Source organism: Monodelphis domestica, chromosome 1 (assembly GCF_027887165.1).
Source record: "Monodelphis domestica isolate mMonDom1 chromosome 1, mMonDom1.pri, whole genome shotgun sequence".
Classification (NCBI taxonomy): Eukaryota; Metazoa; Chordata; class Mammalia; order Didelphimorphia; family Didelphidae; genus Monodelphis; species Monodelphis domestica.
The window spans coordinates 126,320,840-126,346,802 of NC_077227.1; the positions used below are offsets into that span (position 1 = coordinate 126,320,840).

Here is a 25,963-nt window from a genome sequence, read left to right on the forward strand (position 1 = left end):
CAAGAGAAAAGGGAGTTTTCACGTAGAGGGATTCCTTTTCAGAAGGAGGATTGTGATAGAGGTGGGATGGGAACGCGGGGAGAGGAGGGAGGAAAAGAAGCACAAAAGTGGGCAGGACTCATGTTAGAGATAGTCTCCATATCCTTAGTGAAATAAGAAATTAAATCACGTGCTGCTATAAGGATAAAAAGAATTTCAAAGAGCAGAGATGGGAGAGTAGAGGTAGGAAGTACAGTATAGACAGCATGATCAAAGGCATGGGCATGGGAAAGTACAGAGTGTAGCCTAGGAACAGCAGGTGAACTTTGCTTTGGCTGTCACTTTAGAGTACATGTAAGGGACCATAGGGAAATTCAGCAAGGCAATTCAACTAATATTTATTATGATTCATGAAGATCGGATTGAAAAAACAAGTTGGAGTTCTATTCTGGAGTTTGGAAATTAATTCAATGGGTAGAGTGAGTCCATAGTGAGAATTATTAATCCAAGTGACATAATCAGAAACTAGAGATCATCCAGGTCAAGCTCTTCAATTCACAGAGGAGGAAAGCGAGTATTGGAGAAGTTAAGGGGCTTGCCAATGGCCAAATTCAATGTGACAGCATGAACCTGCAGGGTTTTTTTTGTTTTTGTTTTTTGTTTTTGCCTTTTCCATAAGATTGCTGGAAGAGGAGCGAGCTGGAAATCAGTTCCAAGAGGTAGGACCTGTCTGGGTAAGGATTTTTCCCAAAAATGATTAGAAGCCTGTGTTTTCTGTGTTTATGACTCAATTTTGGGTTTTCTGTTTCTGGAGCCTCGGAAGCACACAACCATCCTGCGTTGTGTTCCAAGCCGGCGGCTTCTTATTCATCGTCCCCCCCCCCCCCCCCCCCCCCGCTCCCTTTGGACCCCAAAGCCAGCTCAGTAGCTCGTGTTGGGAGCTGTTCCATTTGCTCTGCTTTGATGTAGCTTATCCAAGGTCAAACATCGTGGCTCCAGCTGGCAGCATCTGCAGATGGGGTGGTGGAGAGAGCGCTGTGTCCACAGTTTGGGGTTTGAGAAGAAAGGCAGAATAGCAGGGAGATAGAAAAGCATTTTTAAGTGGTCAAGCGCACTTCTGCCCAGGAAAAGTGAAGGGCTAAACCACCAAATAAAAGTCCCCTCTCTTCTCCTTCCTCCAGGTAGGCACACCCCCTGTCGGTCTCATTTCCAGAAACTACTGGAAGAGAGAAAGAAGTTTCTCCTTTGGCAGTAGATGGAGGAGCAATTCGAGTCCCAGGACTCCGTGCTATCTGGTGGTCAACAATTATCTCAGTACAAAAATTTGGGGACAATTATTTTTATTAAAATATAATTTATGATCGTTTTGATTCTTGATTTTAAGCTGTAAATATTGACTTTATATGTGTGCACACGCATACACACACTTCTTACCCCACCCCCCAGGCTCGCTTTAAAATAAGAGGCTTTGTTTTCCAGCTAATGCCTTAGGAATGAAATCATTTCCAAGAATACCGTGAGTGCTGGGGGGAGTGGGGGGCGTCAGGGAGGGATGGGGGGGGGGGTCCTGGGATGAGCAACAAGGAGTGCTTTGGTGGCAGGTGAAGGGGTCGGCTCTAGGCAGCTGGATCCGCGCTGGCTGCGGATGACTTTAACAGGGGACCTGCGCACTCTGCGCCTGTCCCGCTTCCTCCCAATTCGGAGGCCCGACCATAACCGAGTGCAAACGTTTACAGCGTGTCCCTAGCCGTCTCCCGGGTCCCGACGTCGCTTCCCTCATTCACGGAAGCGCGGGCTCTCCGCGCGGCCCGAGCCGGGCTCCGCCCCTGGCCCCTGAGCCCGCTGCCCAATAGGTAGCCGAGGCCGTGTGCGTCTCTCCTCCCTCCCACCTCTGCTCCCAGCCGGGGGCGCCCCCAGCCCCGTTCCAGCTAGTGTGAACCCCCCTCCCCCTTCTCAGTCCTCTCTTCTTTTCTGTGCTCTTCGGGATGGCTGGTTACCTGCGGGCTGTGAGCTCCCTAGGCAGAACCTCCGCTTCGGTGCTGGGCAGAGCCCCAGGGGCCTTGGCCCCGGCAGCCCTATGCCTGCAAGGAGGGCAGCCACGGCGCAACTGTGAGTGGCTGAGCCGGCGTTCCCTGGACCCGGGTCCACATAGGGCCCTGGGTTGGGTTGCAGCCGGGGCTTGCTTAGCTCGGGGACGTGGCGGGTTCCAGAGGGAGGGTCTGCGGGTCTTAAAGCGCACCACGTGGGAGGGGTGGGGAGAGTACTGTTGGAAGATCGCGGGCACACACCGCGCCCGCTGGGTGGGCGCGAGGGCTGAAGGGGCCGCTGGGGCTTGTCCCAGAGTCTTTTTTTTCTGGCCGCGGACGTAGCCGATGGATGGGGTGGGGTGGGGGAGAACCCTAGACGCAGACAGCAAAGCTTTATGGAGTTTTGTTCTCTACTCCTTAACCCCCATTTCTTCTCCCTTCTGTTCTCTATAACCTTGCTGGAAAACACAGGGGGTGGGAACTTGAAGGGCAGCAGCAACTGGTGGCCCCTAGTTCAGGCTCTTAGTGCCAGGGTCACTCTTGCTCTCTTACCCCCTCCTTCCCTCACGGGGTGACTCTTGCTCTCCCTCTTTCCTCCCCACCCACCCTTCCTCCACGACGTCTGGGTTTGGAGGTGTCCCTTCTGGGAGGACCCTAGTTCCGACTGCTCCTAGGGCGACACTTACACAGACTGAATGGTGAAGGGATCCCGTATTTTAGAGGTAGGAATTGGGTTCGAATTCTGATTTTGTGTTCTCTGATCTGTTTCAGTTACTTCTGGATCTGTAAAATGAAAGGATTCAGCTAGATGACTCCCAGGCTTAAAATTAGGGTCCAGGGGCCTCCCTTTGGGGCACACGAAGGCTAAAGCTTACTCTGCCCTCCCGAGGTGCTTGAGCTCCGCAGGGAAGGGGGTCCCCTCTTATTCTGGAGAGGGAACTGATCTGAAGGGAAGTAGCTGCGGGCAGAAGCCCAGGGGTCCCTCTTAGCAGCTGGAAGGATGGAGGGAACAGCTCAGCTGCCACACAAAGGCTGCCAGGGAACTCTCTCTCTCTGCCTGTTTCCTCTTCAGTTTGCAGGCTTCTCCCTCTTCCCCTAGGAGAGCAGATTTTAGGCCCACGTCAGCTGTTTCAGGCCCTGGCTACAGGAAGGTGAGGTTTTTTTTGTTTGTTTAAAAATTATAGTATGTAAAACTGGGTAAAGATTCCTTTTATGGCCCTCATTTTCTCCCTTTCTAGCGGCCAAACATCCCTTTTCTTTTCCTGAAATGTTTTACTCTTGCTGCCTGCCCCAACTCTTTCCTCCTTGACCCTTCCGTTCTCTCTCCTCTGTGATTCTCCCTCCTCTACCCCTTAGCACACACACACCCGAGCCCAGGCCACTGGCTCCCTCTAAGAATGTCAGCTGCTGTTAGAAATGTATTTGAATGGGCCATAGGACACTGGCAGCCTGTCCTAGTACCTACTTCTTGGAAATTGCTCTCCTAGTCCCAGGAGAACTCTTCAGTCAGAAGTAAGGACAGGGAAGAGGGAAGAGCAGGCCTGAACTCTGAAGGACAGTAGTGAACTTCTTTTACCTTCTCCTCCCTCCCAGCCTCACCCTCTCCATCACCAGAAAATAAGGCTCCCAGAGGAGAGGCATTGGACAAATCTAAATTTTCCTCCCACTTTCTTGGGCCAGGTAGGGGAAGTGGTAAAAGGAACAGATTAGGGGCTCTCTGGCTTCTGTGTTCAAGAAATCCCTGACCCCAACTTCATTGACCACTGGACTGTGAGTCAGAAGGGACAAGGCATATGAATCAGGCCCTACCTGGAGAGAAAAGGTAATGTTTAACTGTGGCCCAACAGCTGACCAGAATTCCTGGTGCTTTGGGTGGGATTTCTAATCTCTCAACTAGAAAGGAGAAAAGTACAGTCCTGCTTCAGGACTCCACACAAACCATCCCACCAGGTCCTCAAACAAAAAGTGCCCTGACACCACCCTCCATCAAATCCACTGGAAGTGAGAGAATTCTATTTTCTTAAGGGCTGGGGAAAATGAGCCACACGTTCTAAACTCTGATGACAAGCTGCCAAAGTCTGTGATGGCTAACATGCCCCTACTACTCAATAAAAAAAACCTCATGGCTTTTTTATTGGCTGTAGGAAGAAATAGAAAATTCTTTGGATTTTGAAGACCTTTTTCACAACTGGCCTTTTCTACTTTTCCATTCTTCTAATTTTTTCTTTAAACTCTTACCCTAAACTCAGTTTAAGAGCTGTAAGGCAGTCCTATTGCCAGGAGTTTCAGGGGTGCAGATTTTAATCTCTGTCTTCAAGGAGCATCCATTCTACCAGGCTGTTTTGGGGTTTATCCCCTGGCTTTAAGTTAGGTGAGAGAAAGTAATGAAGATCTAGAAATATTTTTCTTATTGGCAATATCAAGAGCCAGTTTTGGTGACCCAGTTGATCTTACATTCTTCCAGGTATTTGACAAAAAAAGTTAAATTAGACTTGGGGCAAAGGTGGCCTCTTAGCAGAATATCCTCTTCTGTTTCATTGTGGCTAAAGAGTTATACATAAGATTCAAGCATTCATCTTTCTTCTTGATGTGACTTTATTATTTGTTTGCCGAGTGGTCATAGTGTTGCTTCTTTCTAGTACTACAACAAAATAGAACTTGGATATATATAACCCAGAACTGCTGTTTGAGGCTTTTCTGCTAAATTTAGAGAATTCCCTCTGGAAGAAAGGGGAATAGTTCAGCTTAAACTTAGACACATAGATCTGTCTCTAGCAGTTATTTTCCCTAGGATTCCTTATTTTCCCATCTTGCCCCCTACTTTTCTGGGCCCTTTTGGCTTCCTGGCTTCTTCTTATCACAATGATTAGAGATATGGCTTAAGAAGAGGAGCTCTTCTGATGGGCTCAAATGAGATAGGTTAAACATTTAGGGCCCACCCTTCACCTGAGTTCTGAGCTGATTTCTCCCTTTTGGATTGTATCCAACAGATAAGGACAGTTGCTTCATCACTTGTTTAAAGTGGTCTTTGTGAACAGTAAATTTCAGGGAGGAAAATGATCTCAGAATAGGGACAGTTCATTCATTTTATTCACTAAACATTTTTTAAAACTGCATTTTTACTGTATTTTGTTTGTATAGCATCTGAATTTCTCCCTCTCTCTATCCCTCTTCCCTCCCAAAAAAGCCATCTGGTTTAACTGTTTTTAAAAGGGAGAAAAAGCAACAGCTAAATCAATTAATACATTTAAAAAAAATCTGAACTTAAGAGCAGTGTTCCATACTTGTGGATCTCTTGCCTTTGAAAAGGTATGGGAAGAATGTGTCTTATATTTCTTCTTGGGGCCATGTTCTCAATCATTTATTAGGAGCCTTTATGTGTCCGGCAAGGTGGTAGGTGGGGAAGGTTACAAAGACAAAACTAAATTGTCCTTGGCCTTTTAAAGTACATATTACATTCTGGTGGGGTGGGGATATACGACATACATAGAAAAGTAAATATAGATACATTACAAAGTAGATAGAAAATAAACCAGCCACTGGAGAATTTCTAAAGCGTCTTGTAGGAGGTGGTACATGATTTGAGACTTGAAGAGAGCTAAGGATATTAAGTGGTAAATATGAGGATGGAGCGAATTGCAGGCACTGGGGGCAGCAGGGATAGGAGATGGAATTCCATATATAGAGAACATCTGGGAGAACAATTTGGCTGAAGCCTAATGTATTTGAAGTGAAGTAATGTACAAAATTAAACTAAGTTCGAGTTCCATTGGGAAAGGGTTAAATGCTTTAAAAGGATTGCTTTGTGGCACAGTGATTATAGACCACTAGGCTTAAAGGCTGGAAGACTCAGTTCACATGTGCCCTCAAACATTTATTTCCTAACTGTGTGACCTTGGGCAAGTCACTTGTACCTATCTCCTTGGATTATTGTGAGAATAAAATGAGTTCACTTTTGTAAAGCACTTTGCAAACCTTAAAATTATATATAGATATAGATAAAGAAATAGATAGTGCTATTTTCTCCTTTAGTTTGTGTTTTATCCTGGAAGCAAGAGGGATACCCTTACCTAAGTGTTGCTTGCTTTCTTCTTTCTGAAAATCTTGATTCAAAGCCATAATTCACCACACACTTAATTTTATTCTAGCCCCTCATTTTTTCTAATACTGCTCATTGTTTTCAAAAGTGATGAGTATAAAATGAATGCTAGAAAATCTTACCTGATCAGGTTTTTGCTTTAAGAATATCACCATATAGCAACTGTATGGAGGATAGATGGGAGAGGGGAGAAGATGGAGACAGAGGAAATGACTGTCAGTCTCTCCCCATCTTCACTGAAGAAGCCTCTGCATAGATTTCCTCTTGGTTAAGGAGTGGGAGGATAGCTACCTTTCAGTGGTCTGGCGTTTAAGTTCATTCATTCATTCAACACTCATTTTCTTCTTTGAAATTTTTTATTTTGTCATTAGGAATTGGAAATTGGAAAAATAAAAAAATCTTTGAATTAAAAAAAATAAAATAGGAAGGCAAAAATTTTTTTTTATTGATAGCTTTGTTTTTATATCACCTGTTTTTCTTTTTAAAACCCTTACTTTCTGTCTGATAAATTGATATTCAGTATTGGTTCCAAGGAAGAAGATATAGGCAATGGGAGTTAAATGACCTGCCCAGGGTCACACAGCTAGGAAATATCGGAGGTCAAATTAAAATACAGGTATCCCGTCTCCAGACCTGACTTCTATCCTAGTGAGCTATCTAGCTAGCCTGGATATACCATGACTTTCAAAAGTCATTTGTGAATATTATAAATTAATTGATTAAATGCATGTTTAAAAATTGTATTAATAAAAAGAAAGAGAAAAAAGTCATTTATGAAGCACTCACCTGAAAGTATGTTCTCTCAGAACCTGAGTCCTTTGAAGCCTCATCTATCCCTTCTCCAGTATTCCCAGAACCCAAAGTTTCTATATGTTTCCCCAACTATCTCTTCCTGACCCTTTATTCAATCTCTGCATGCTGGGATGCTCCCTCAGCACCCACATAGGGGTAAAAGAAAATTGTATTCATTTTCCTCTCCCCCAGTGACAGTCCTTTTCTCAAGGTCCAGCTCTGTTCTTGTAGATGAGCTGGCAAAACCTATTTAGGCAAGGTAGGAAGCACCTACCTCCCATCCAGCTTGCTTTGACTCTGAACCTCTGGCTCAGGAAGAAGAATGGATTTTGGAAACATGAGGTTTCCCAGGGTGCTGAGAGGCTTGGACTGGGTTAAAAAGAAAAAAAGTCTTAGCTGGCTGAAGCCTGCCTTGGCTCTCATCTTCCAAGTTCTTTCCCACTTAGGTAATTTTATCCTAGACACTTTCCAAGAAGATGGCAGTCCTTACGCAATACCGTGTCTAGAGATCAGCAGGCCTCCATCCCCTTCAATTTAGAATCCTCTGTGCAGCCTGAATTGCCTTCATCCTGGCCTCAGTTTCCTCTCATTTGTTCCTAGTAAAGCTCCATGAGGTGAGAGGGCAACGATTTCTGCCCATTTCACAGATTGGGCAACCTAAGCACAGAAGGCAAACCCTTCTAGGTCCTCAGGACACCCTTTTGTCTTGGGCTTTGGCATGTGGGCTATTTTGAGCCTACGAACTCTGGCATAGGGGCAGGGACAGGTCATTATCCCTTTGTTCGGGCACCCGTCTCCCTCTGTAGGGCCCTTAGCCATAACAGTTATTGTGACTAGCGCCCACGTTTGATGAATGACTGGCGTCCAGCCAGAGTCTGAAACCTCTGTCATGTCTGACAGTGACTCCACAACAGAGGAGTTTTCAAGTGGGCGCTGATGCTTTTTGTTGGGAGTGAAGGGGGATAGAAGTTTTGTTTTTGATTTGCCACTGTCAGATGAACTCAGAAGAGTACATATAAAAAAATGAAAGAGCAAAAGGCTGGAACCTGGATTCTCGACTTGGCTAGGATATTGTAACTGGGCAAGTGGATGTGAAGTAAGAGGGTAGAACTAGGGGATCTCAAAGAATCTGTCCAGCTTTAATATTCTGTGATTACCAAAGAAAGAAGAGAAGATCTGATTTCTATAAAAAACAGTGCATCTTTTTCTGTACTCAAAAAGGATTTGATTTTAAGGGAGTACTCATCCCTTGGGGAATGCCTGAACAAATTATAGTATAGAAATGTAACGGAAGGCTATTAAGAAAAAAAGGAAGAAATGTTTCAAGAGAAACATGGAAAGACTGGTATGAATTGATGCAGAGTAAAGTGAGCAGAACGTTTATCATATTTTGTTATTTATTATTTATTTACAACAATGTTATATTTTTATATTATTGTTGTTACATTTTACATTTGTTGATATAATTTCTTGTTACAATAGTATATTTTTATTTTTATATTATTATTAACAATTATTTTATTACAATAGCATAAACTTATTTTGAAAGAAGCAAGATATAAATGTTACAAAATGTAAAACAAATAATTTTGATTACATTAAATTAAAAAGGTTTCGTACAAACAAAACCAATGTAACCAAAATTAGAAGGAAAGCAACAAATTGGGAAAAAAGCTTTATAACAAAAACTTCTGACAAAGGTCTAATTTCTCAAATCTACAAGAAGCTAAATTAATTGTACCAAAAAATCAAGCCATTCCCCAATTGATAAATGGGCAAGGGGCATAGACGGTTTTAAGATAAAGAAATCAAAACTATCAATAAGCACATGAAAAAGTGGTCTGAATCTCTCATAATTAGAGAAATACAAATCAAAATAATTTTGAAAGAATAAAGAATTCTGACTAGTGCCATGATCAACCATGATACCAAAGGACAGATGACATAGAATGCTGCCCTCCTCCTGATAGAGTTGTGATAACCAAAAGCAGAGAATGATATACATTTTTGGACCTGTCAAATATGGGAATTTATTTAGCTATTTTTGTTATTTTTAAATTATTAATCACAAGGAAAAAGAAACTTTTTATGATTATATGACCTCTAGTATCTTTAAAAAGTCTTCCTTTGGTTCTTCAATGGTATCTATGTAGAAAGGATTAGGGGAAATGATAGGGGGCAGCTGGATGGCTCAGTGGATAGATAACCAGACCCAGAAATGGGAGGTCTTGGGTTCAAATTTGGATTCAGACACTTCCTAGCTATGTGACCCTGGGCAAATCACTTAACCCTCATTGCCTAGTCCCTTCTGCGTTGGAACCAATACATAGTATTGATTCTAAGGTAGAAGGTAAGGATTTAAAAAAAAAAGAAAATTATAGTTCTAGGTCAGGGATTGTGTTATGGATCCCTTTGGCAGCCTGGTGAGGTATATGGACCCCTTCTCAAAATAATGATTTTAAAATGCATAAAATTGGTGCACAATAGATAGAGCACTGAGTCTAGAGCTGGGAGGACCTGGGTTCAAATTTTGCCCCAGATACTTCCTAGCTGTGTGACCCTAAGCAAATCAGTTTAACCTCATTTGTCTAGCCTTTGCCCTTTTGTTTTAGAAATAAAACAAAGTACATGAAATTACACAGGAAACCATTTATTTTGTGTCATTTAGTTATGTCTGACTTTTCATGCCCCCATGGATACTAACGCTGTCTGTGAGATTTTCTTGGCAAAGATACTGGAATGGTTTGCAATTTCCTTCTTCAATGATAAGGCAAACAGAGGTTAAATGTCTTGCCCAGGAGTTTCTGGGTTGGTATTTGAACTCCAGGTGCAGGGCTCTATCCACGGAACCATCTAACTGCCTCAATAATTTGTGTTTCAAATTATTTTGAAATAAGTTATTAAAAATTTTTTTTTAAATTCAAGGACCCTAATTAAGAATCTCTGATCCACGTAGAGACATTTTAAGCATCATTTGCAGGTCGTGGGTAGACCCACAGGGCTGGAGAGTCTGAAAAAACATTATCCTAATCAGTCTTCTGTCTTTTTTTAACAAAGGAGTAAAATATTTATAGCATGTTTTGCCTTTTGTTTGCAACAATAATAGTTCCCATTTCTGTAGTGATTTAAGGTTTATACTTTCTCCAGTGTCGAAAGGTGGCTCGTGTTATTGTTTTAGACAGATGAGATGGTTAGTGACTCGTCCCCCCAGCTAGGAAGTGCCTGCATAGGACCCCGAGCCTCCCCCTTTTCCCACCACACCACAGCGCCATCTTCACTTTCTCTTTAGGTTGTCAGTCACGGATGCTCTCATGTTCTCAGTTAAGTGGTATCAGCCAAAGCCAACCTGCTTGTTTGCTCAAGCTCGTTTGGGATAATCCTCCTAAACTGTACTCCTGTCCTTCACCAGGCAGACACGGGCTTTACCAAATTTCTCTTTAATCGACTAGAGCTGGGAGGACCTGGGTTCATATTTGACTTTAGACAGGTTTGTTTTTTTTTTAAACCCTTATCTTCCACCTTAGAGTCAATACTATGTATTGGTCCCAAGGCAGAAGAGCAGTAAGGGCTGGGCAATGGGGGTTAGATGACTTGGCCAGGGTTACACAGCTAGGAAGTGTCAGGCCCTATTTGAACTCAGGACCTCCTGTCTCTGGGCCAAGCTCTCTATCCACTAAGTCACCCAACTGCCTCTTAATCTCAGATCTTCTAAATTGTGTGACCCTAGGCAAGTCACTTAACCCATTGCTTAGTCCTTACCAATCTTCTGCCTTGGAATCAATACTTAGTATCAATTCTAAGACAGAAGGTAAGGGTTTAAAAAAAATAACGTGTATTATTAAATTTAACACAGCAGTAAGAAAATGGTGCTGCTCTCCTTCTGAACTGCTTTCTGTTCTGCTTCGTGTGAGGGGTTTTTCGTGGACCTCTTTTCATAATGCTTGCAGATGGCTCTAAGGAACAAGCCTGCTTCCTCCTGCCACTTTAGGGCTCAGATCCCCCTGCCCTGGCCAGAATGTTGACTCAGTTCTCTGGGAACTCACTTCCCCACCTCTGCTGCAGTGGTGTCCTGGGTCACGCTGCCCTGTCCCCAGACAGCCTCTGTAGGATGGATTTTGTTCCTGTGTTGCATGAGTCTTCTGCCCCTCCATGGCAGAGAGCCCCCCCAGAGGACTCTTCCTTCTGGCTGGCCTGCAGCTTTTTTCTGTACAGGCACCTGTCTTGGGGGTAGTGGCCAGGCCTGAACCTAATCACTAGGGTGGAGGCATGTCCTATCCCAATAGGTAGTGACCCCTTGGGGTTGTTAGAAATACTCACCAAGGCCACAGGTTTTTTGACATTGTGAGCTACTTGGCAGAACTTTGGGAAAACTCGTTTTAAGTCAAAAAGCCTCTATCCAAAGTTTCCTTTGTAAAGATGGGGTTTGAAAAGTGTGTGTGTGTGTGTGTGTGTGTGTGTGTGTGTGTGTGTCAGAGGGAGAGAGGGAGAGAGGGGGGGGGAGAGAGAGAAGGGGGGGAGGGAGAGAAGAACAGGGAGAGAGAATAGAGGGAGGGAGGGAGGGAGGGAGGGAGGGAAAGGGGGAGACAGGAGGAGAGAGAAGAGAGAGAGAAAGAAAGGGAGAGGGAGAGAAAACAGGGAGAGAGAGGAGGGGAGAGGGAGAGAAAAAAAAGAAAGAGAACGGGGTGGGGGTGCAGAAGAGAGAGGAGGAGGCACAAACAGAAAAGAGGAGGAAAGGGAAGGGAATAAGCATTCATATTAAGCTCATTATGTGCCAGGCACTGTGCTAAGTACTTATACAAAATATTTTCTCATGCGTTCCTCACAACAGCCATGCAAGGGAGATTTTATAGCAGAAAAAATAGAGACAGACAGAGGTTAAGTATGTTGTCCAGGATCACACAGATGGTGTGCAACTACATTTGAACTTAGATTTACCTGAGCTCTATCAACTACATCACCAAATGCTTCTTCCCCCCCCCTTAAACCTTTACCTTCTTTCTACCTTAGAATCAATACTGTGTATTGGTTCCAAGCCAGAAGGGTGATAAAGGCTAGGCAGTGGGGGTTAAGTGACTTGCCCAGGGTCACATAGCTAGGAAGGGTCTGAGGCCAGATTTGAACCTAGGACCTCCAGACTGGGCTTGGTACTCTATTCACTAAACCCATCTTGCTGGCCCTCCACTGTCTGCCTCTTGAAAGGCAATGTGGTGTTCTGGAAAGAGCACTAGATTTGGAGGCAGGAGATATGCAATAGAAATTTAAGTTTGAAGACCACATAAGCACAGGCAGATCACTCTCTTTGAGTTTATTTTCCTTAGCCCTAAAATGAAGATGAAGAGGGAACATGGGATGGTAGTTAGTGAGCCAAGGCTTAAAATCAGGAAGACGTGTTCCAGTTTTGCCTCTGATATAAACTGGAGTCACTTCACCTCCCTTTTCCCAGCTATGCTCTAAGACCAGAAATTGTAGAGCAGTTGCTGCTCTCTATTGAGGAGATCACTTACATTTGCAGTGACTTCTCAGGATGACTTCAAGCAAGGTTCTTTGCTCACCTCCAGGTTGCTGGGAGGGCAGGCAGACCTGGAGACAGGTGGTCCTGGGTTCAAATGTGGCCTCAGACACTTCGTAGCAGTGTGACTCTGGGCAAGTCACTTAACCTGCAGTGTTGACCCCTTATCACTCTTCTGCTTTGGAACCAAATATTGGTTCCAAGTCAGAAGGTAAGAGGGGTTTTTTGGTTGTTTATTTTTTAAAGAAATGGGTCTTGGTTCTGTCTCCCAGGGACAGTGCACTTGACTGTGTGTGTGACTTGATTCTAGATGCACACAAACGGATCAAGGTCGACAAGCCCGTGGTGGAGATGGATGGAGATGAGATGACACGCATCATCTGGCAGTTCATCAAAGAAAAGGTAGCTCTTCTTTATAGACCTTGGCCTTCGAGGAATTGAGACCCACGAATGTGGGACTAGATGAAGCACTGAGTTACCCTAGTCAGCCCCATGCCTTCTCCCTTCCCAATTAAAAAAAACCTAAAATTCACTTCCATAGTCTTGGAAGACAAATTCTCTGTCTCTCCTGTCTCCAGATAGTAGTACTTTAGCACTGTATCTTAGTAGGTTTAGTTGGAATTTTTTTAAAAACCCAACAATATTAATAATAACAACTAACAAGTATACAGGTTTTACTCTATGCTAGGCACTATGCTAAATGCTTTAAAAAATTATCTTTAAATTGCCAGGCCTGGAGTCAGGAGGACCTGGGTTCAAAGCTGGCCTCAGACGTTTCCTAGCCGTGTGATCCTGGGCAGGTCACTTAATCCTCATTGCCTATCTCTTACCTCTTTTACTTTGGAACTAGTACTTCGCATGGATTCTAGACAGAATGTAAGAGTTTTTGTTGTTGTTGTTTTATTGTTATTTGGGCTTCACAACAACCTGGATGCTCTTATTATTCCCATTCTAGATGAAGAAACTGAGGCAGAGAGTAGAAAGGATGGAGGAACAAGAATGAAGAGAGTATAATATGAGGCCAAGTAAAATTATTTTCTGTCCCAGGAATATATATTTAAAGATGAATGAAAACTTTGAATTTTTTAATCTTTTCCCATAGTTTTACAAATGAAGACATGGAAGCCCAAAGAAGCTAAGCAACTTGCCCAAAGTCACACAGCTAGAAAGCATGTGAAGCCAGATTAGAACTTAAAGGTTCTAGTACTCTATCCACCGTGCTACTGAATGGCATAACAACAACAACAACAACAACAATAATAACAATGATAACAGTAATCATAACAAAAACTATACTGACAATGATAACTGTGATAATAGCAACAATGATAATAATAATGATAACAGTAACAACGATAACAATAATATCAATAATAATAACAACAAAAATGACGAACAATGATAACCATAACAACAGTTATAAGAATTACAGCAAAAATAACAACAAAAACATCAATGACAACAATAACAACCATGGTAATGATAAAAACAACTATAATTAACAATCATAACAGCAATAACAACTAACAGTAATGATAACAATAATTACAGAAACAATAGCAACAAAAATATCAATGACAACAATAATTAAAACAATAACTATAATGATAACAGCAACAATAATAATGATTATAACAATAACTAATAACAGTAACTGTTAACAATAACAATAGCAGCAGCAGCAACAATAACAATACCAGCTCATAATAAGTCCCTCAACCATGTTGGGGTGAGCACTCCTGCCAGTGCCAGTTCCAGCTCTTCCCCCCACAAGGTCCTCCTGCATTGCTGTGCCCACAAGGGCCTCCCCCAGGAGCTGCTTCTTAAAGAAGAGCCTCTCTGACCTTTAGGATCCTGGTTCTTAAAGGACAGACACATAGTGCATTCCTGGGCCCGTATGTAAAGCTGTTCGGAGCAGCTAGCCTTTGTATCCTCATCCCCCAGTAGCTTTGGGGAAGTCCTGGCCATCTACATCCAGGATGCCTCTTTGGAGGCTTTTCTGGAGTTTGCAGGGGCTACATTTAAGAAGAGGCAAGACGTAGTGTGGGGCTCAGAGACATCCTCTGATTATAGGAACCAGAATTCTGATCCTGGAACCAGAAGGGGCCTCAGAGAGCATCTAGGACAACCCCCACATTTTACAGACAAAGAAAGAAACTGAGGCTGTGGGAAGTGAAGTGACTTGTCTGAGGTTACACAAGTAGTTAGTATCCCAGTGAGGTTCTGAATCCAGGTCCTATGACTCCAGAGCCAGTGATATTTCCATTTTACTGTGTTAATGCCCAATTTGGTGAATGGGCCACGACTGCAGTAAGGTCCCCATCATCAGTGAGCAGTCACAATGCTGACCATCCCAATACTTTGTCCTTTATGCTCCTGACTGACTTCCATGATGGCACTATTCTATTTCCATTGAATGGATAGTTATTTTTTTGTTCCCTGCCCCAAGGGCTGATGCTATCAAAAAATAATTAATGATAAGTTTTGATTTTATGTCACTTTCATTTTCAAATGTATCCCTCCCTTTTCTGAAAGGTTTTATTCAGAAAAGGTTTACCTAGTCAAAAGAGAGGGCCATCTCTAGGTTTCCTATCTCATTTTCTAACATTCAAGGATCCTTCTGAATATGGCAGATTATCAGACTATTATTTAGAAGTTTTTTCTTAAAATTTTTTTCTTTTTACATTTTGTTTTTGAGTCATTTTTTGGGTTATGCATCTGGTTATATAACTCACTCAGGGGACCACCTCTTATAAAATAATTAAAAAAAAAAAAGAAGGGGCCAAAGCAGTTCAGTAAAGCTAATTGATACATTAATAGAGTCTGCCAGTATATATTCAGTGTTCCATATCCTGGATGGTTACTACTGCTCCCCCCCCCCACCCCCCCAGTAAACCCATACCTTCTGTCTTAGAATCAATACTATGTTGTGTTTTGTTTTTTAAACCCTTACTCTCCATCTTTGAATCAATACTGTGTTAGTTCCAAGGCAGAAGAGCAATAAGGGCTAGGCAATGAGGTTAAGTGACTTGCCCAGGGTCACATGGCTAGGAAGTATCTAGGCCTGGCTGTCAATCCCCTGAGCCCCCTAGCTACCCTTTTCCCTTACTTCTGACACAACCTAAATTCAATTAAAAAATAATAATAACCCTTAGAATCTGCCTTAGAAGCAGTACGGTGTATTGGTTCTAAGGCAGAAGAGTAGTAAGGGCTAGGCACTGGGGGTTAAGTGATCTGCCCAGGGTCACACTAAATGCATTTTCTATCCGTCCCTTGCCCTGCTCTTCCCTCGGAGTTAATATTCCTTAGGATAACTTCTCCCCAACTCTTGGTGTGCGGGGCCCTTTCTTTGCCTGAATGGATGATTGCCTCTTTCTTGGCCAGCTCATCCTACCCCATGTGGACGTGCAGCTCAAGTACTTTGACCTGGGGCTCCCACACCGGGACCAGACGGATGACCAGGTCACCATAGACTCGGCCCTGGCCACTCAGAAGTACAGCGTGGCTGTCAAGTGTGCCACCATCACTCCAGATGAAGCCCGGGTGGAAGGTATGTAGGTTTCACGTGTGTCTGCATGTGGGCCCCACGGCTCCGGCCTGATACGCACCAGACCCACGCTCTCATCCTCATTCAGTGTAAAGTAATTATAACGATACTGTTATGGTGATTGCAAGTTGTTCATTCGATATTTTTATTTTTATTAATTTTAAAATATTACATTTTATTAAACATGCTTAGGGAATGCTCTACATTGTGTTTGTTGCTAGATATCAGAAGACAAAAAAGAAGCACCCTAGGGGATTATATATTTTTTAAAACCTTTCCTTTTTGTGCCAAGAACTACTCTAGGAGAGAAGGGCAAAGGCTAGGCACGCTGGGTTAAGTATCTTCCTCAGAGTCACACAACTAGGAAATAGAGGGGGCCAGATCTGAACCCAGGTCTTTCTGAACTCCAGGCCTGGCTCTCTGTCCACTGAGCTATCTACCTGCCCCAATTAGATTCTCCTAAAGGGAAATAGTTGATACTCAGAAAAGCAAATATAGGCTAAATGAATAATGGGAGAACTGGCCTGTGTTATCTCAGCCTTTGGGGCATACTCAGAATTCAGATTTGCATGTTTTAAAGCCTGAGGTCTCATTGGCCACTCTACAAAATAATATAAAATACAAAATAAAAACAAGTATTTCCTGGGGAGCCCAAAGAGATCAAAATGGTTGTCCTCTGAGAGATGGCCCTTGGGCTGAGGTTCAAAAGAAGCTAAGAACTGGGCTGAATAGAATGCCAGGGCTGGAGATAGGAGGTCTTGGGTTCAGATCTGATCTCACACCCTTCCTAGCTGTGTGACCCCAGGCAAGTCAATTAACCCCAATTGCCTAGCCCTTACAAATCTTCTGTTTTGGAACTGAGATTCTAAGACAGATGGTAAGGGTTTAAAAAAAAAAGAAAGAAAGGAAAACTTAAGAATGCTACTTGGAGGAGATGAGAAGGAAGGAAGTATCAAATAGGGATAGGATTTCCAATTTAGTTTTTAACGAGGGATTTTTAATTAGTTTTTTTTAGTCGCATGCCCCTTTCATTAGTTTGCTTTTTCTTTATTTTATTGATATAAGCATTTGACTAAAAACATATAGAACATCCATCACCTCATCCTAGAGGTGACAAGGAACCACTGACGCTTAGGCAAATGAATGACCTTTGCCAGATCTGCACTTTAGGAAGATGGCGGATGTCCAAGTGCTTTTAGAAGGTGACTCAGTGAGTTAACTTCACTGGAAGCATCCCCTCTGGCAGTGGCGGTGGTGGTGGTAGGGGGTGTGGAGGAGCAGCCTTTTACCAGACCAACTATCCCATAAAAAGACGCCATTTGATCTTTCTGGAAATGCATTTTTTAAAAAAAAATTCATGGCTGGTCTGGACCTTTGTAGAATATCAAGTCTGGCCTTTTTGTTTCACAGGTGAGGAAACTGACATGCAGAAAGGGGGGCTTGCTTATGGCCAGCTAGTGGCCAAGCCAGGACTAGAAGGCGGGTCTTCTGACTTCCCATCTGATCACGCTGTTTATATTTAGGAGCAGTGATAATAATAGCCATCGTCATAAAATGGTCCAGCCTTTTATTATTCAGCTGCTTGCTGGGTCTCTGGTGTTCACTGGCCCATTTTGCTTACTCATGGTGACCTTTTAGAGCGCCCCCTCCCTAGCTATCACACTGATTTGGTATGTACTCTGGATCTGCTCATGGATACTGCTGACTCCTCTCCTAGGGGTTCCCTGAGAGTAGGAATTGTTTCATTTTTATCTTGGTATCCCCTTTTGTTGGTTATGTCTCATTCTTCATGACTCCATGGACTTTTCTTGACAAAGATACTGGAGGGGTTTGCCTTGTTCTTCTCTAGCGAATTAAGGCCAACAGAGATTAAATGGATTGCCCAGAGTCCCACAGCTAGTAAGTGTCTAAGGCCAGATTTGAACTTGGGTCTTCCTGACTCCAGGCCCTATCCACTGAACCACTTACTTCATTGGCTCCTTCGTATCTCCTGGTGTCTAGTAAAGAACAGGTGCTTGATAAATGTTCCTTGAGGAATTGAATCTCTATCCAGATTAGTTTTATATATCTAGTTATTATTTATTATATATATTATTATATATTATAATAAATATTATGTATATATATGCAATAAATATATATTATATATATTATTATATATAGATATATTTATATCTATCTGTCTCTCTGTATCTATATGTGTGTGTATATATGGGGAGAGGGGGAGAGAGAGGAGAGAAAGAGAAGAGGGAAGGGGAGAGAGAGAGAGAGAGACAGAGAGAGAGAGACAGAGAGAGAGAGACAGAGAGAGAGAGAGAGAGAGAGAGAGAGAGAGAGAGAGAGAGAGAGAGGGAGAGAGAGGGAGAGAGAGAGAGAGAGAGGGAGAGAGGGAATAGGGCTTAAATACTCCCTCTATTTAGGCTGGGCCAAAAGGCCCAAGCCCTTAGATAGCTGAGGCAAAGAAAAGAGATCAGTCCCTATCACTCACGTGACCAAAATGGAGAAACAGTCTTAGCGGCCTCCACCTCCACCCTCCTTCAGAGCAAAACTTCTCAGAGCACAACCTCCCAGAGCAAAACCTCTCGAACCCCCTTCAGTCCTCAGACCCCGCTATCTTTAAGGAAACCATCTCAGTTCCCTCCCCTCAGTTCTCACATCTACCAATCACTGTCCATGTCTTCCCTGTGCCAATGGTGGCTCTAGCTTAACCCAGGACCACCCAGAGGTCTGCCCCTTTGCACATGTCTGTTGAAGGTCATATTCTCAAATAATTAAATTTTGATCTATGCTGCAGCCCTTCCTAAATCCTGTTAGGACTGAGTAGGGTGGAGATTGTATGTTCCAAGACCTGGTTCTGTCATTCCAAGTATCTCTATTGTATCAATTCTAAAATCAATCATGACTCAAAGAACTTCCTGTTCTATGCTTAAGCATAGGTCAAAGCCCTTTCCATTGTTTAGCAAAAGGTTTCTGTCCTAAAGTAGTCTTAGGTAGGGAGGAGAAGGATCCTCCCCTGCCAAGGGGGTTCACATTCCAATAGAGATCTTATTATCAGTAGGAAATTTTTTCCAAGTATGAAATTTTCCACTACCCACTTATTTTTCCCCAATGCTTTTGCCCAAGATAGATACAATTCTCCTTCCTTGCCTGATTCCATAAAGTTGCCTAGTAGTTAATAAGAGCCTTGACTTTAGGGTCAGGGGATCTGGCCTTTGAGTCAGACCTCTTTTTCCTCATATGTCAAATGGGGTATGAGAGAGTATAGGTGGATCCGATGATTCTTCAAGTCCTCTCCAGCTCTAAATTTCTAGTCCCCTTCTTTATGAGAGAAAACTACTTCCTTCCTTCCTGCTAGTTAGGTTTGTCTAAATCGGTTTTGGCTAGAAAGGGTTGGGCGGGATTGATTGGTCTCCTATGGACACAATCTTCCAGCTATTTACTTTGGCTTTTTCTACAGAATTCAAGCTAAAGAAGATGTGGAAAAGCCCCAATGGGACAATCAGAAACATTTTAGGGGGAACGGTATTCAGGGAACCTATCATCTGCAAGAATATCCCTCGCCTTGTTCCAGGTTGGACAAGACCCATCACGATTGGCAGGCACGCACATGGTGACCAGGTGAGTGTACAGGGAGAGTGGATGTTGGATCAGCCCAATAGGAGACTTTCTCTTCTTGGCGCTCCAGTAACTCAGTTCTGCCTTTCCTTCTCTAGTACAAGGCCACTGACTTTGTTGTAGACAAGGCAGGCACTTTCAAGATGGTGTTCACTCCGAAAGATGGCAGTGGCGCAAAAGAATGGGAAGTCTACAACTTCCCTGCTGGAGGTGTGGGCATGGGCATGTACAACACTGATGAGGTAAGAGTCATTTCTTGCAGTGAACACCCTCCCAAGCTTTTCTCCTTGCTTTCCTGTCATTTGGGCCCTGCTTGCCTAGAGACATTAAGTTGCTTGCCCAAGGTCATTTAGGGAGTAAACATCAGATACAGGAGGTGAATCCCGATTCTCTGACCCCAGAGCTCGTGCCTTTTCCATTGAACCATATTTCTTCCCAGTCATATCTGTAGGTTTGGTCTTTTTTGACCATAGACTGAGAGAGACTCTGAATATATGGAACCCAAGAACATATTCTTCCTAGAGTAAACCTGACCTAGAAAGTCAAGATCTCTGTGTCGTAATTTGCTTTTAGGTGATAGGGATGGATGGGACATGAAGGGGAGTTCCTATTGCTCGTCCTCTGGTCACCTGGAAACGAGATAAATCCTGGTTCTCGTGTCCAGAATCTTGGCTTCTAATCATGACTATCCATTTGGCTTGGACCCTCAGGGAAAGGGGAATTCTTGGGCTGGTATGGTTCCACTGTCTGCCCAGAAACCCCAGCTGAGTGGTTTGCCTTTGTCCTTGCAGTCCATCTCAGGGTTCGCACACAGCTGCTTCCAGTACGCCATCCAGAAGAAGTGGCCCCTCTACATGAGCACCAAGAACACCATCCTGAAGGCCTACGATGGTCGCTTCAAAGACATCTTCCAGGAGATCTTCGACAAGTAATTGCTCTTCTGAGGCATCTTCAGGGTTCTTTGTCTCCATCCTTCTCATTAGCTCCCTCTCAGACAAGGGCCACAGCTCCCCTTGAAGTCTTCCCTGGCTCGTGGGCTCTTGGATGGCCCCAGGATCAGGCCAGGATGCCATTTTACTTGCCACGTTTCCCCTCTTTGGATGCTGAGCCCCGGGCGGACTGGTTTCTTCCCCTCCCGGTGACAGACGTTCTGCCTCCACAGGCACTACAAGACAGATTTTGACAAGAACAAGATTTGGTACGAACACCGGCTCATCGACGACATGGTAGCCCAAGTCCTCAAGTCTAACGGGGGTTTCGTCTGGGCCTGCAAGAATTACGATGGTGACGTGCAGTCTGATATCCTAGCCCAGGGTACGTCGAAATCGGGCTTCTCGCCGGGCTGGGCTGCTGTGGGACATCAGTGTGGGAGAGGAGGGGAGCGGTGCCAAGTCCAGTTACCATCTACCTGGCATGGCCAGCTCCTCCTTCCCTTTCCAGGCCTCCTTTGTGCTGCTGCCTTTTATCTGTCTGACATTCCAGGCAAACGGGCATTCCATCTGCCATCACCGCGGGCTCTGCCCCCATCCCTGCATTTCTGTTCACTTCCTCCTCCCCGCTGCCTCTTAGATCCTCAGCTTCCTACACTCTGCTCAAGGGGCCCTTTCTAAGGCACGGCTTCTTAAGCTTTTTGGTGTTCTGGCTCCTTTTGCCAGTCTGGTGAAGCCCGTGGACCCCTTCTCTAAATAATGTTTTCAAATACATAAAGTCAAATGAATATTAAATTTAAATAGATTGAATATTAAATATAAAAATAGTCAAAGAAGTTAAATTTATTAAATTATTAATAATTTATTTAAATGAATGATAAAACAATTTTAAAATAAAATTTTAAACTTTAATTTTACATTAAAAAGTAAATATATAAAATAATCGATATAAACTTGCATTTATGTTAAAATGCAGTGATCAAAAAGTATATCTTTTTAAAGTTCACAAATTCAGAAGAAAACATGTGATTTGTCACTTATTTATATGGGTATATGATTTTGGGTTTTGGTTTAAAAAATGAATAATATGGAAATGACTTGGAGTGGTTCTACGTGTGTAACACAGGGGAATTGCTCAGGGAGACTACATGAGTCATGTAACTTTAGAAAAAAATGTATAAAGGAAGTGAGCTGGTAGCTCCATGAATAGAACCCCAGACCAGGAGTTGGGAGGACCTTGGGTTCCAGTGTGACCTGGGACACTTCCTAGCTGGGCAACCCTGGGCAAGTCACTTCACCTTGCTTTTGTTTAGCCCTCAGACGTCCATCTTAGGGCTGTTCCTGGGACAGAAGGGAAGGGTTGACCAATAAAACCCAAGCTCCAATATCAGGTTAAGAGCCTCTGTTCTAAGGGAAGCCTTTTCTAATCTTTCCCTTCTCCTCTCCAATGACCTTTTAGTTACTTTTCTGTGTTTGTGGAGACTATAAACTCCTTAAGGGCAGGAGTTTGTTTTGTCTTTTTCTTGATATCCCCAGGGCCCACCTACACTCTCTTTAAGAGTTGCTTCAAAGTTGTTGAGTGAATGGAATGCCTAGGAAGGAGAGACAGCCCCCACTGGCCACCCAGCACCTGAGTGGATCTGGAACAGAGCCAATCATTTTCTGGCCATTTGTGTTCAGCCTGATTATTTTGTTTTCTTCTTTTTTGAAATTACCCTTCACTTCTGTCTTGGCATTGATTTTAAGTATGCTTTCCATGACAGAAGAGCAGTAAAGGCTGGACAGTTTGGTGTTAAGTGACTTGCCCAGGGTCACACGGAAGGCTAGGTAGCCTCTACTGGCTGCCCCTGTTTTTCTCTTGATGTTGCTTCAGTGGTCCTCCTGAGGCTGTCCTCCAGCTCTACCTCTGGTGATTCCAGAACAACCTTGGAGGGCTTAATCTCCTCCTTGGTGATCAGGAGTCAGGATTGATGGCATCTTTGTGGGTAGGAAGGAAGGAGGAAGCATGGGGTGTGAAGGAAGCTAGGTAACTCACTGGATGGAGATCCAGGCCTAGAGATGGGAGGTCCTGGGTTCAAATGTGACCTTGGACACTTCCCAGCTGTGTGACCAAGCCACTTCACCCCCATTGCCTAGCCCATACCATTCTTCTGTCTTGGAAACAGTTCACAGTATTGATTGTAAGGTGGAAGGGAAGGGTTTTTAAAAAATCTTTTTTAAGTTGTGGGGTACTAAAACCAAAAGGGAATGTTAGAAAATAATAGAGAACAAAAATGGCTCCAAAGTGTAGATACAAAGATATTCCAGCCCTGCTCCTTTGCAGAAGTGGGAGGTCTACAGGCATGGTACATGGCTCATATTTATAGACTTTTTATGTACTGATTAGTTTTTCCTTAAAAATGTTATTTATTTTAAGGGACAGCTTAAGGGAGGTCGAAGGATAATGGGGAGAAATTTGGGTGATATAAAAAAGCAAAAAATAGCAATACATTTTTAAATAAAAATTAATTTTCATTAATTTGATCATTTAAATAAATTGATCATTTGAAGAATTAATTTAAATTTCAAATTAAAAATGTTTAAATGAAAAAAGTTGTGGTGTAAGCCTACAGAATGGATTAAGCATATGGAATAAGAGTAAGCATTTTGAGATACTCTTTATTACAGGACAAGGAGTGCCACGCCGTCAGTCGGATGGCACCCTAAATGAACAGTCCCTTATTGTTTAATTCAGCCAACATTGATTAGGCACCTCGTCTGGGCCAGGGATTAGAAGGCCCCTAGAGGGCCACAGGACAAAATTTAGGTGGACCCCTCCCGGTACTGGGGCTGGTTTGTGACCTGAACACGGGGACGGTTACCGGAGGGAATAGGAGCTCTGCCGGGCTGGTCAGTGGGACCAGAGGCATAGCTGGTTGTTGGAAAAAGTCCATTTCCTTCTCTTTGTAGGCTTTGGTTCCCTCGGCCTGATGACCTCAGTGCTGGTCTGCCCCGATGGAAAGACCATTGAGGCAGAGGCAGCCCATGGAACTGTCACCCGCCACTACCGGGAGCACCAGAAGGTGAGTGTGGTTTGAGATGGGGTCAGTGACGCCTCAGGGCTGCCCCCGCGGCCTCTGAGCCCTAGCAGACACCGTCAGGGACCCAGAACCGGGCGGACCGTATCCTTGTAGCTGCAGCGATTGTCCACACAGCAGGGCGCTGTGCCCTCTGCCCTTGGTCCAGGGGGTTTTGGGAGGGAAGAGTTCCTCCATCTTTTAATTCCTTTTCCAGGGCCGACCCACTAGCACCAATCCTATTGCCAGCATCTTTGCCTGGACCAGAGGCTTAGAGCATCGAGGAAAGCTGGATGGTAACCAGGACTTAATCAAGTGAGCCTGGGTCGGTGGGAGAAGGGGCAGCGGGAGGGAGAGCACGTGCTGAGCCTAGCTCCTACTTTGGCTTCTCTTCTCCCTGATGGGAGCCCTGCTTTTGGCACCCCTGAGCTAATATTACTTTTAGGAAAAACCCTCTCATCTTCCGGCGTAGAATCAATACTGTGTGTTGGTTCTAAGTCAGGAGCCGTAAGGGCTAGGCAATGGGGGTGAAGTGACTTATCCAGGGTCATACCGCTAGGAAGTGTCTGGTCAAATTTGAACCCAGGACCTCCTATCTCTAGGCTTGACTTTCTATCTGCTGAGCCACCCAGCTGCCCTCTAATATCGCTTTTAATTCCCCAATGTGCTGGCCGCGTATAGAGAGCTTCCCCTAATTCCTCAGTTATCTTGATGGAATTGTTCCGTTTCCATCCTCCTGAGATAGGGTTCTCCTGGATAAAGAGCCCCTGGACTCTGTCCTGGTGCCTGTGGGCCGGAGAATTTCCTAAAGCCAGTGTGGGACGAGGCAAGAGCACGGCCTCGGGGCGGCGAGGGGGCGCCAGGCCTGGAGGCGGGAGGTCCTGGGTTCACAGGTGGCCCCGGACCCGTCCCCCAACCCCAGCCTGGCCCGTGCCTTTAGTCGCTATTAAAGACGGAAGGTAAGGGCTGGAGAGGCCGGGCTAGCCCCAGGAAGTGGCGGCTGGAGCCTTTGCCAGCACCCAAGCCCCGCGTGACCCTCCCCAGGTTTGCCCAGACCCTGGAGAAGGTGTGTGTCCAGACAGTAGAGAGCGGCGCTATGACCAAGGACCTCGCGGGCTGCATCCACGGCCTGAGCAAGTAAGTGGCCTCTGGCGGCCGGGATGCCGGGGGAGAGGGAGACAGACACGCTTCTCCCGTACAAGCGGGGGCCGCCCCCTTGGGCCTCGTCTTTCTCCTAAGGCCTGACTGCTGGCGAGCCCCCCAGATCCTCAGCAAGGGGGGCCCCTTCCTGCACGAAGCAGGGTGGGCAGCACTGCCGGCCTTTCTGGTGGAGACGTTTTCTTTATCCCCAAGTCCTTGCGACGCCTCGGGCCTTTAAATGACCGCCCGGTGCCTCCTCCTGAAAAAGGACAGCAGCAGCCGGAAGCCTTCTCTCCTTGACCCTGGGCCGGGCAGGCCCGTCGGGGGAACAAGAAGGCCGCTGTCCAGGATCCCAGGCGCTGACCACGTGTCCAGGCAGTGCTGGGGGAGGGAGGGGGCTCGCCAGGAGGAAGTGCTCGAAATGCAGGGAGGCGCGCTGAAGGTCCCGCTTCGAACGCCGCTGCTTTACCGTGTGCGGGAAGGCCAGAGAGATCCGGGTGTTTATTCAGTGATAAGGACAGGCTGTGCCGGGGAGCAGCAGCAGGAGCTTCTTCCATCCTTCCCCGCAGGCAGCGGGTTCCCCTCTGGGGTGGCATCTCTTCTTCCTGGGCTTTTGGGGGTCCGGAGGAGGCAGGAGCTGCTCCCAGGCGCTCATGCTCTCTCTTGTCCTTGCAGCGTGAAGCTGAACGAGCACTATCTGAACACCGGAGACTTCCTGGACACGATCAAGAATAACCTAGACAAAGCTCTGGGCCAGAAATAGGGGCCGGAGGGAGCAGCTGCGGAGGGCCCGGGAAGGCCGGGGTCAGTGCCTTTCCCATTCGCCCTTGCCCTCAGCGCGGAGGGAACCGTCACCCTTTCCCCTTGGCAGTGGGGAGCAGAAAGTCTGTGCTGGTGGGGTGCTGATTTTTGTTTTGTTTTTTTCCCCAAAGGGTCTATGAGGTATGAGTTTTGAGGTGTGTTTTGCCTCAGCCAAAGTTGTTTCACCTAACTGTAATTTATATACCGTCCTCGGAACACACTGTGCCATGTTTAGCAACTAAATTCTCTTTTCAAAGCTGCCTGTCTGCTGTGTTTGTATTTTAGGGGGACAGAACATACGAGCAGTGCTTTTGGCCTTTCCAGTCTGTCTCATTTCTCATCAGCCTCTTGGAATAAACTTGGGAGTAGAGGAAGGGGCCAGATGGGTGAACAACAGCATAGTTTGGGCCCTCTGAGTGGGCCAGGTCAGCCCCCTAGACGGGTGGTCACGTAGGGCAGCCAGGTGGCC

At 44.9% G+C, this 25,963-nt stretch overlaps 1 protein-coding gene across 2 annotated transcripts; it reads left to right on the plus strand.

The window, feature by feature from the left end:
* Positions 1 to 1,625: 1,625 nt before the first annotated feature.
* On the plus strand, positions 1,626 to 25,750 carry IDH2 (isocitrate dehydrogenase (NADP(+)) 2). 2 transcript variants are annotated; one of them, XM_001369268.5, is made up of 11 exons: positions 1,626 to 2,088; positions 12,717 to 12,808; positions 15,791 to 15,956; positions 19,411 to 19,571; positions 19,667 to 19,810; positions 20,360 to 20,496; positions 20,731 to 20,882; positions 23,447 to 23,559; positions 23,771 to 23,868; positions 24,598 to 24,690; positions 25,369 to 25,750. In XM_001369268.5, exons 1-11 carry the CDS (start codon positions 1,965 to 1,967, stop codon positions 25,454 to 25,456), a joined length of 1,368 nt encoding a protein of 455 aa, XP_001369305.1. In that variant the 5' UTR covers positions 1,626 to 1,964; the 3' UTR covers positions 25,457 to 25,750. The 2 variants fall into 2 exon arrangements, with proteins under 2 accessions (XP_001369305.1, XP_056662297.1); XM_056806319.1 differs by lacking the exon at positions 1,626 to 2,088 and adding an exon at positions 3,139 to 3,157.
* The last annotated feature ends 213 nt before the right edge of the window (positions 25,751 to 25,963 follow it).